Genomic DNA, 10,493 nt, shown 5'->3' with positions numbered 1-10,493 from the left:
TAGAAAAAGAACCCAAAGCCCATTTATTTAATGGTATTGAGTAAATGAGGGCTACATGTGTGTGTGTTATGCAGACTAGCAGAGACTGCAGCTGTTAGCAGCCACACACACTTTCTATTCTTCAAATCAAATCACAGTGAAACATGTTCACTGACAGCTCAGCTTCAGCATCGTCTTCATGCTGTGACTGCAGCCGTTCAACTCTGTTTGTCTTTAACCCAAATCATCACAACATGCAAATATAATCATCAAAATGATGTGACTGGAAGGATGCAGCAGTCTGTGCTCCACCTTTCTCCTCCACACCTGCAGGTGGAGAACATGGATGCATGAATCTCTACAGAGTTCTTTGAATATTATCCGTCTCATCAGTTTTCAGTGAACAAAACTCCCCAAAATAAGAGCCAAAATAGCCAAAATATGCAGTTTGTATCCAACATAACTCAGCTGGACTCTGATGCTCCGTCTAACAGCCACACACGAGTCTGCAAGGCTCGCAAAATTTCAAAATCTCTGGTAGCCCTTCGAGCAGGCATTCTTCAGTTTTTGGTAGCCCAAAATAAATTTAAGTAGCCCGAATAAAAAAGAAAGCAATTTTTTTATGTTTTGTTTCCGTTACAATATTATACATTAAAGTATGATATTGTAACGGAAACAAAAATTAATCAAAAAAAGTGTTAAAATACAAATCACAACAACTGTATAAAAATTACAATCATCAACTCAAATACTTGGTTCAAATTGAACAGAAATTTCTATTAACTTGTAAGAACTGTGTAGAACATGAATCAGTCTGTGTCAGATCCTGAATCTGAAATTTCCACTGAAGTCACGGGTAAGAGGCAAGTGGAACCAAGATCTAGGCCATTTGCTTTTCGAAGTTTGCAAAGACTGCTAAATTTTGCCAATGGTAGTTCACTCTTTGCAATATAGCATGCTGTTCTAAACAGCTTTTTCAGGAGTTCTTGTTGTGCTTGGTTTATTTTTAGTATGTTTTTTTGCAATTGCTGTTTTGTTCTGGGAAAGATACTGCAGACTGGGCAATAATGTATTTCTTGCATTTCTCATGGGTTCTGGTGGGGTCTTTCTTAAAATTACTGGTCCCAGTAACAAAGGCGCTTGTCGACTCAGAAATCAAATGAAACTCACAACACGCCTGGCAGAACATCATGTTATTTAGCTTGTCATACTCCAGCCACAGAAATTCTTTTGTCCATGAAACCAAAAAAGCTGAGCTTTCTTTTTGCCTCTTAGTCTGATTTGTCATAACTTTTCCAATTTGTGGTAGGCTTTTCTTTGGCTGCCCCTTCTTCACCCTGACCTGTCTTATTTGGCTGAGCAGAACTAAAATACCAGCGTAAATCCTGCTGCTTTTACACACGTACTTACATAACGGTCAGCGATTCTTCCCGCACTCAACCTCTCACATGTTTAAGCTTGCTGCGAGAGATTTCACTTGTGGCGTTTGAATAGTAAGCTAATGAGTGATAAGACGATGTCAGAGGAATTGGTGTGCAATTAATCGTCACTCACCAATCAGTGCTGCTGCTCTCTACACACCGTTCGCGCAATTGCAAAATGAAAGTGAAAGCAAAAAACAAGTGCAAATTCAAAAGCAATTTCAATATGTCACATATTGACAGTGGCTCATCGATGCCAATGACATAATTACTCAGCTACATTGGCGAAAGAATGCAAAAGCATAGACATATATTTTCCTTCCCATGATAGCCCGACGTGCAGGGCTGAGTTAGATTTTGGTAGCCCGACTGGAAAAATCGCTAGGCCCGGGATGTCGGGGTAGCGATTTTGCGAGCCCTGGTCTGGATTCACTCAAAGCATTGAACAAACTTTATTGTAAATGAAGCTTTTGGACATTTGTTCTCTGATATTTGCTCTTCAGCTCGAGTCTCCATCAGTGGGAACATTTCCTGATTCAACTTTTCTTCTGTTCAAATCAAACTCCATGAGAATCAAAGTGTGAATCAGAGTCCTGATGATCAGATTCTACAGAAACATGGAGACTGTAGAGGATTTACACTCAATATGTTCATTTGTTCCCTTTAATCAGAATCAGAATAGAAATCAAGCAATTCTTCCAATGAAAGGGATAGATTAATGTTATTGACAGGACAGATGATCAGAGGTGCAGAGTTTTTACCTCCATCATTAGGACAGGGACTGAAGAATGGGTGGAGTTTGTGAGTGAAGGAGCAGCCAGTAAAGGAGTAGATCAGAGCTGCAGCACCTACATCATAAAAGGAGACCAGACCCTCCTCATAATCCACAAACACCCCCACCTTCTCAGGACCAGGATGGAGACAGAGGGGGACTGAATACTTAGCACAAGCTATGTACTCATTTCCATTTCTCAGAACTACAGTCCAGAAACCATCCTGAGGTCTCAGTGTGATGTTTCCCTTCCTGTTGATCGACTCTGTGGCCACTCCTAAAGTCCAGTCAGTCTTTCCTTTAAACTGAACCTCAAAGTAAAATCTGCCTGAAGAGAAACTCTGCTCTCCTAAAACACAAACATACTTAGAAAATCTCTCTGGGTTGTCTGGAAGTTTCTTCCTCACGTCACTATGATAAACTTGTTTTCCATCATCAGACAGGATGAGTTCAGGATGAGCTGTATCAGGATCCAGAGTCACATCCACCTCATGCTGCTGCACCCTCTGGAGCTCTGCAGCCTCTAACAGCTTCTTCTTCATGGGTTTCCAGACTATATCCTCCAGCTGAGCCACAGCTCTCCCCACAGTCCCCTCATATGATGGTGGATGAACTCTGACCTCTGTCCAGTCCTTGCTGGGTGGAGCAGCTTTCGGGGAGGAGAAGCTTTGGAGGAGGTGGAGGTGGTCTTCAGAGCGTGAGAGCTGCTCCACCTCAGAGCTTCTCTCCATCAGCTCAGAGATTTCCTGTTCCAGATCTTTGATGAGACCTTCAGCCTGTTTCTCTGTAGCTTCCTGTTTGTCTTCGATCTCCTTCATGAGCTCCTTCAGGTGTCTCTCAACAGACTCCATCAGAGCCGTGAGGACCTGAACACCTTCTGCTTTCTGTCTGTCTGCAGCATCTTTACTCATCTTCACCGACTCTGTGATCTCCTGAATCTTCAGTCGTCTCTTCTGGAACATCTGCTGAATCTCAGCCTCTGTCTTCTCCAGCTCTGCCTTCTTTCCTTCATATTCTTCTCTCAGAGGAACAAACTCGTGGTTCTTGTGGTCTAAAACAGGGCAGAGCGTGCAGACACATGTCTGGTCGGTCTTACAGAACAGCTCCAGGAGTTTATCGTGCTTCGTGCACATCCTGCCTTCCAGGTTCTCCACAGCATCAACCAGCTGATGTCTATTCAGACGTTTCACTGTCAGATGAGGCTCCAGGTGAGTCTGACAGTAGGAGGTCTGACACACCAGGCAGGACTTCAGGGCCTTCAGTCTGGTTCCAGTGCAGACGTCACAGGGAACTTCTCTTGGTTTGGCAGCTTGTTGCTCTGAGCTGCTGCTGCTGGCTTTCTGCTGAGCTTCACGTCTGAACTGAGCAACCATCTCAGAGATGAAGGTGTTGATCTTCAGCTGAGGTCGAGTGTAGAAAGTCTCTTTACACATGGGACACTGACAGATGACATTCGTGTCCCAGTGCTGACTGATGCAGGTTTTGCAGAAGTTGTGTCCACATGGTGTAGAGACTGGATCAGTGAACACATCCAGACAGATGGAGCACAGAAACTGATCTTCAGATCGCAGATTGCTGGCAGCAGACATGTCTGCACTCTGAGGGAGAAAGAAAAGAAACATTTGATTCAAAATTCACTTTAAATTTCATTTTTACAAAGAGAGAAACAAGCGTCAGTAGTCTGAGGAGCTTGGAGAGAAAAGCGTCTGGACTTCTTTAAGTTTCTTGAAGACGTTTCATCAGAGAAGCTTCTTCAGTTCTCAGAGTAACTGGTGGAGACCCAGCAACACACTCAGACACAAACTGGTTCATCCAAACACAAACCTAACATCGTAGTGTCTGCTGTACAGTGCAGCGTCCAGATGAACAGGATCAACGTTTGGGGATGAAGATAAATACAGTCGTTACAAAGATGTGAAATTGTTTCTCTGACTGTTTTACAGAAGGTCCAAGATTCATCCAGATCATTTGTATACTTGAATAAATCAGTTTGTTGGATATTTTCCATCAATCACTGTGAAGTAAACTTCGACCTTGTTGGTGACTGAATACTTCTTATTGTACGTCCAGATCAACGAGCCATTAATATTAAACAGTGACTGTTCCAGTAGAGCTGACAGTGAGGAGGACGATGAATCACAAACCTCAGAAATGTGTTATTAACTGTTGATCCAGTATTTTAATGGCATTGATGAGAACATGTTTATTCAGAGGTGTCTGTATATTTGGTCCATTTGTGCGTCAGTAAAAACTGTCCTGTTTTCTCTCACAGATACTGGAACATCACAGCTCCTCACAAACTCAGGATGTGGAAGAAGACGAACTTTTCCAGTCACTCGCTGGGATACATCATTCATGTTATTCTGGATCCTCAGAAAACATTGATTTATTTTTGTGTTTCACATATTTGTTTGTCCAAATCAAAGATTGATGTTAGTAGAGAAGAAGCCACCATGATAAAGCCTGTGTGTGAAAATGAGATCAGTGGATTTGATCAAAATCACATTTAAGGAGGAATTCTGTCCTCCAGTTTGTTTAAATAAGCTTTGGGATTAAACAGCATCATCTATGTTTGTGTCCGATGACATGTTTGATCCAGGTCAGCTTGAATATCACAGCTGATGTGTGGAACTCTGACATGTTTAAAGCCTGATTATCAGGATGATTCAAACACATCTGTTTAAATAATGAGATTCATGTTTCCACACAAAGTTACAAAGTGCAGCATCGACTGTTTTCTGAATGATTGAGGAACATCTGTGACTCTTACCGGATACACTAAGTCAGATAATCTTTGTAAAATGTGTGAATGACTTTTTGAAGTACTGACCAAAATCTGCTGGTTTACAGTGTCAAAGGCTTTATATCAATAAAGAATAAATAGAATCGCTACCTTATCGTGGTGGAGGGGTTTGTGTGTCCCAGGGATCCCAGGGGCTATGTTGTCTGGGGGCTTTTGCCCCCTGGTAGGGTCTCCCATGGCAAATTGGCCCTGGGTGAGGGACCAGACAAAGAGCGATTCAAAAGACCCTTATGAAAAGGACACCGAGGGAACAGTTTACCCTGCCCGGGATAGGGTTACCGGGGCCCCGCCCTGGAGCCAGGCCCGGGGAGGGTGCCCGAGGGCGAGCGTCTGGTGGCCGGGCCTTAGTCCATGGGGCCCAGCCGGGCACAGCCCGAAGAGGAGACATGGGCCCATCCTCCCGCAGGCCCACCACCCACAGGAGGCGCCATAGGGGTCGGGTACATTGTGTGTCGGGTGGCGGCCAGGAGCGGAGGCCCTGGCGGACTGACCCCCGGCTGCCAAGACTGGCAATAGGGACATGGAATGTCACCTCTCTGGTGGGGAAGGAGCCTGAGTTAGTGCGTGAGGTTGAGAGGTACCGGCTAGATATAGTCGGGCTCACCTCTACGCATGGCTTGGGCTCTGGAACCAGTCTCCTGGAGAGGGGCTGGACTCTGTCTCAGTCTGGAGTTGCCCCTGGTGAGAGGCGGCGGGCTGGGGTGGGTATTCTAATATCCCCTCGGCTTGCTGCCGGTACGTTGGGGTTTTTCCCAGTGGACGAGAGGGTTTGTTCCCTGCGCCTTAGGGTCGGGGAATGGGTCCTTACTGTCATCTGCGCTTATGCGCCGAGTGGCAGTTCAGAGTACCCAGCCTTCTTAGAGTCCCTGGGGGGGGTGCTGGAGGGTGCTCAACCTGGAGACTCTGTTGTCCTGCTTGGAGACTTCAATGCTCACGTGGGTAACGACAGCGAGACCTGGAGGGGCGTGATTGGGAGGAACGGCCTCCCTGATCTGAACCCGAGCGGTGCTTTGTTATTGGACTTCTGTGCTAATCACAGTTTGGCCATAACGAACACCCTGTTCGAACATAAGAGTGTCCATAAGTGCACGTGGCACCAGGACGCTCTAGGCCGTAGGTCGATGATTGATTTTGTAATCGTATCAGCAGACCTGCGACCATATGTTCTGGACACTCGGGTAAAGAGAGGGACTGAGCTGTCAACTGATCACCACCTGGTGGTGAGTTGGATCAGGTGGCGGGGGAGGACGCTGGACAGACCTGGTGCACCTAAACGCGTAGTGAGGGTGTGCTGGGAACGTCTAGCAGAGGCCCCAGTCCGCGAGATCTTCAACGCACACCTCCGGCAAAGCTTCAACAGCATTCCGAGGGAGACTGGGGACATTGAGTCCGAATGGACCATGTTCAGCGTCTCCATTGCCGAAGCTGCTGCATTGAGCTGCGGCCGCAAGGTGGTTGGTGCCTGCCGCGGTGGTAATCCCAGAACCAAATGGTGGACACCAGAGGTGAAGGGAGCCACCAGGCTGAAGAAGGAGTCCTATCGGGCTTGGTTGGCCTGTGGGACTCCGGAGGCAGCCGACAGGTATTGACAGGCCAAGCGGAATGCGGCTCGGGCAGTGGCTGAAGCAAAAACTCGGGTGTGGGAGGAGTTCGGAGAGGCCATGGAAAAAGACTTTCGGACTGCCTCGAAGAGATTCTGGCAAACCGTCAGGCGTCTCAGGAGGGGAAAGCGGTGCTCTACCTGCACTGTGTATAGTGCTGGCGGAGCGCTACTGACGTCGACTGAGAAAATTGTCAGGCGGTGGAAGGAATACTTCGAGGACCTCCTTAATCCTACTGACATGTCTTCCGAGGAGGAAGCAGAGTCTGGGGATGAGGGGAATGACCCGCCAATTTCCGGGGGCGAGGTCACTGAGGCAGTTAAACAACTCCTTGGTGGCAGAGCCCCTGGTGTTGATGAGGTCCGCCCCGAGTTCCTGAAGGCTCTGGACGTTGTAGGGCTGTCCTGGTTGACACGCCTCTGCAATGTTGCGTGGAGATCAGGGGCAGTACCTGTGGACTGGCAGACCGGGGTGGTGGTCCCCATCTTTAAGAAGGGGGACCGGAGGGTGTGTTCCAACTACAGGGGGATCACACTCCTCAGCCTCCCTGGGAAAGTCTATGCCAGGGTGCTGGAAAGGAGAGTTCGTCCGCTAGTCGAACCTTGGATACAGGAGGAACAATGCGGTTTTCGTCCTGGTCGCGGAACACTGGACCAGCTCTTTATCCTCTCCAGGATACTTGAGGGTGCATGGGAGTTTGCTCAACCAGTCTACATGTGTTTTGTGGACTTGGAGAAGGCATTCGACCGTGTCCCTCGGGGTGTCCTGTGGGAGGTGTTGCGGGAGTATGGGGTGTCTGGCCCATTGCTACGGGCCATTCGATCCCTATACAACCGTTGCAAGAGCTTGGTTCGCATTGCCGGCAATAAGTCGGACTCGTTCCAGGTGGGTGATGGGCTCCGCCAGGGCTGCCCTTTGTCTCCGGTTCTGTTCATAATTTTTATGGACAGGATTTCTAGGCGCAGCCAAGTGGCGGAGGGCTTTCGCTTTGGTGGCCTCAGAATCTCATCTCTGATTTTTGCAGATGATGTGGTTCTGTTGGCTTCATCGGGTGAGGGCCTCCAGCTCGCACTGGAACGGTTCGCAGCCGAGTGTGAAGCAGCGGGAATGAGGATCAGCACCTCCAAATCTGAGGCCATGGTTCTCAGCCGGAAAAGGGTGGAGTGCCCACTCCGGGTCGGGGATGAGTTCCTGCCCCAAGTGGAGGAGTTCAAGTATCTCGGGGTCTTGTTCGCGAGTGATGGGAGAAGGGAGCCGGAGATCGACAGACGGATTGGGGCTGCGGCTGCAGTAATGCGGACGCTGCACCGGTCCGTCGTGGTGAAGAGGGAGCTGAGTGTAAAAGCGAAGCTCTCAATTTACCGGTCGATCTACGTCCCTACCCTCACCTATGGCCACGAGCTGTGGGTAGTGACCGAAAGAACGAGATCGCGGATACAAGCGGCAGAAATGAGCTTCCTCCGAAGGGTGGCTGGCCTCTCCCTTAGAGATAGGGTGAGAAGTTCGGCCATCCGGGAGGGGCTCAGAGTAGAGCAGCTGCTGCTCCACATCGAAAGGAGCCAGCTGAGGTGGTTCGGGGCATCTGACAAGGATGCCCCCTGGGCGCCTCCTGGGTGAGGTGTTCCAGGCATGTCCCACCGGGAGGAGGCCCCGGGGCAGACCCAGGACACGCTGGAGAGATTATATCTCTCGGCTGGCCTGGGAACGCCTTGGTGTTCCCCCAGATAAGCTGGAGGAGGTGGCTGGGGAGAGGGAGGTCTGGGCCTCTTTGCTTAGGCTGCTGCCCCCGCGACCCGGCTCCGGATAAAGCGGATGAAGATGGATGGATGGATGGATGGAGAATAAATAGGTGTTTTCACATCTGTAATCCTTATGACCAATCAGATCCAGAATCAATCTAAGAGGAACAGGAAGTGATGAATAACCAGGAAGTGTGGAGTCAGTCTGAAGTCCAGAGCACAGCCTGAGTCCACAGTCCTGAGCAGAGCCACAGTGAGACTGAAGCAGCAGCTCGATGCTCCTACAGTGGATCTGTGGTTACATGAGCAGATTTCTATGGATCCAGTGTGACTGTGATGGGTCCTGATGAAGTGAACAGAGTGAAGATTTGTGTAGAAGCAGGAAGTGTGATCAGCTGCACTCACCACTGTTGCTGAGAGAAACCTGATGGACTCCAGTGAATCTTCTTTTAGAGACAAACAGGACTTGACTGCAGCTCTGCTGCTGCTCTCTCACACTGTCACTTCTGCAAAATGACGTTGAGCTTCTTGTTTTTCAGCTGTTGCTCCGTCTCTTCCTGCCTCTCCCTTTACAGGAATCAACCGGTCTGTACTCAGTGACTGTGTGCAGCGGGTGGGAGGAGTGAGGAGTGTCACACATGTCACAAATGTCACACATGAAATATTCAGTGTTTATTTGCTGGTTTGTTGGCAGCAGCTCCTTAAAGTCTGTCACACATCTGTTTGACCGTCTCCAGTTAATCTGAGACACCAGTTAATCTGCAACAGCAGCATCAGGCGGCTCAGCTGATCTCTGGTGTGTAGCTGTTGTGCTGCGGTCCCATTCCTCAGTGAAAGCAACAGCAGAACAAAAACTCTCTCGATCCACATCTTTGAAAAGAAAGCTTTTAAACAGATGAACACACTCAGTAAAGGACAAAGAAATAAGTAAGAAAAAATTAGAGTAAAGAGTAAAAGCAGGAGCAACTGAAACAGGCTGCATGCTAGCTGACGAATGCTAACTGACGTATGCTAACGGACGCATGCTAGCTGACGCATGAGCACTAGAACTGTTAAACTTCATTGTTATGATTTTAGCACCGAGTTACATGAAATCCTGCATCAAAAAGAACAACACAGCGATCACAGACATGTTTCTGCCAACAAACCAACATTAACCCAGAAAAGCCTCTAAAACAACCTGCTGTGGTTTGGAGTAGAGATTCCTGAATTTACCAGGTGCACCTGAAGGCAGCACAATTTAAACCGTAAATAATGATGTAGGTGCGCAAATCCTTTTCAAGCTTCACAGCATCAAATGAGCCGGCTTACGTTTGTTGCACTTCTACACCAAGTTTTTAGATTAGATTAGATAAAACTTTATTAATCCCTCGGGTGGATTCTAATAGCACAGCACCGACAGAAGTTACAGAATGTGAGCTGAAATATACCATATATACACATGTATAAATACAGAGTATACAGAAGGAATCATAGAGTAAATAAGAATACAAGGGAATTCCACATTTCAAGTATTGTGAGTCTTTTGCACCGGTGGATATTAACAAAAGTGTTGCACAGTGAAAGGCACTACAGCTTTTTTTTAACGCTCGCGTTTCTTCGTTGCTGATTTTTGTTCCACAAACCAAAAGAAAAAAAGAATCAACCTTTAATATATGCTGACCTATGACAGACTGCTGACCTGTCCAGGGTGTACCCTGCCTTTTTGCCCTACGTCAGCTGAGGTCTGCAGCCTCCCTCGTCCTTCTGTCAGGCACTGAGACTGAGAACCTCCTCTGGATGTGGATCATCTACAGAGACACTGATGAACGCTGTCTTCATGCTGAAGCTTCTCACATGTGAAGATCATTATGTCATCATCGTAGAGTGAACCAATAGTCTGAGAATAAACCACCGTAGATGCAAAGTTAACCACAGCCAGGAGTGAAGCATCATCCACATGTTTTATAGTTAAAGTGATGAAAGAAGCTTGTTTCCCACAGTTATCATCACTTATTATAAAAACAGATTTAACCTTCCTTTATAGCAAACATCCTTGAAAGAGTAGCTGTCAAACAGCTAATCAGAATCAGAACACTTTATTGATCCCTGGGGGAAATTATTTTGTTACAGTGCTCCATTATAAACCAACATTAACAAGACAGACAATACACTAACTAAGAATAGTACTAACAACAC

The 10,493-nt window shown here is 47.4% G+C and overlaps 1 protein-coding gene across 1 annotated transcript; it reads right to left on the bottom strand.

The window, feature by feature from the left end:
• Positions 1 to 1,926: 1,926 nt before the first annotated feature.
• Positions 1,927 to 3,761, bottom strand: LOC146578186 (E3 ubiquitin-protein ligase TRIM21-like). Its single transcript, XM_085268536.1, has one exon. The coding sequence runs from the start codon at positions 3,759 to 3,761 to the stop codon at positions 2,064 to 2,066; it is 1,698 nt and encodes a 565-aa protein (XP_085124662.1). The 3' UTR covers positions 1,927 to 2,063.
• Positions 3,762 to 10,493: the final 6,732 nt, after the last annotated feature.

The sequence above is a fragment of the Mchenga conophoros genome, linkage group LG3, assembly GCF_057382185.1.
Source record: "Mchenga conophoros isolate Kocher_MC1m ecotype Shallow Benthic linkage group LG3, M_conophoros_male_GT1.1, whole genome shotgun sequence".
Taxonomy (NCBI): Eukaryota; Metazoa; Chordata; class Actinopteri; order Cichliformes; family Cichlidae; genus Mchenga; species Mchenga conophoros.
This window is presented reverse-complemented; position numbering and strand designations above follow the sequence as displayed.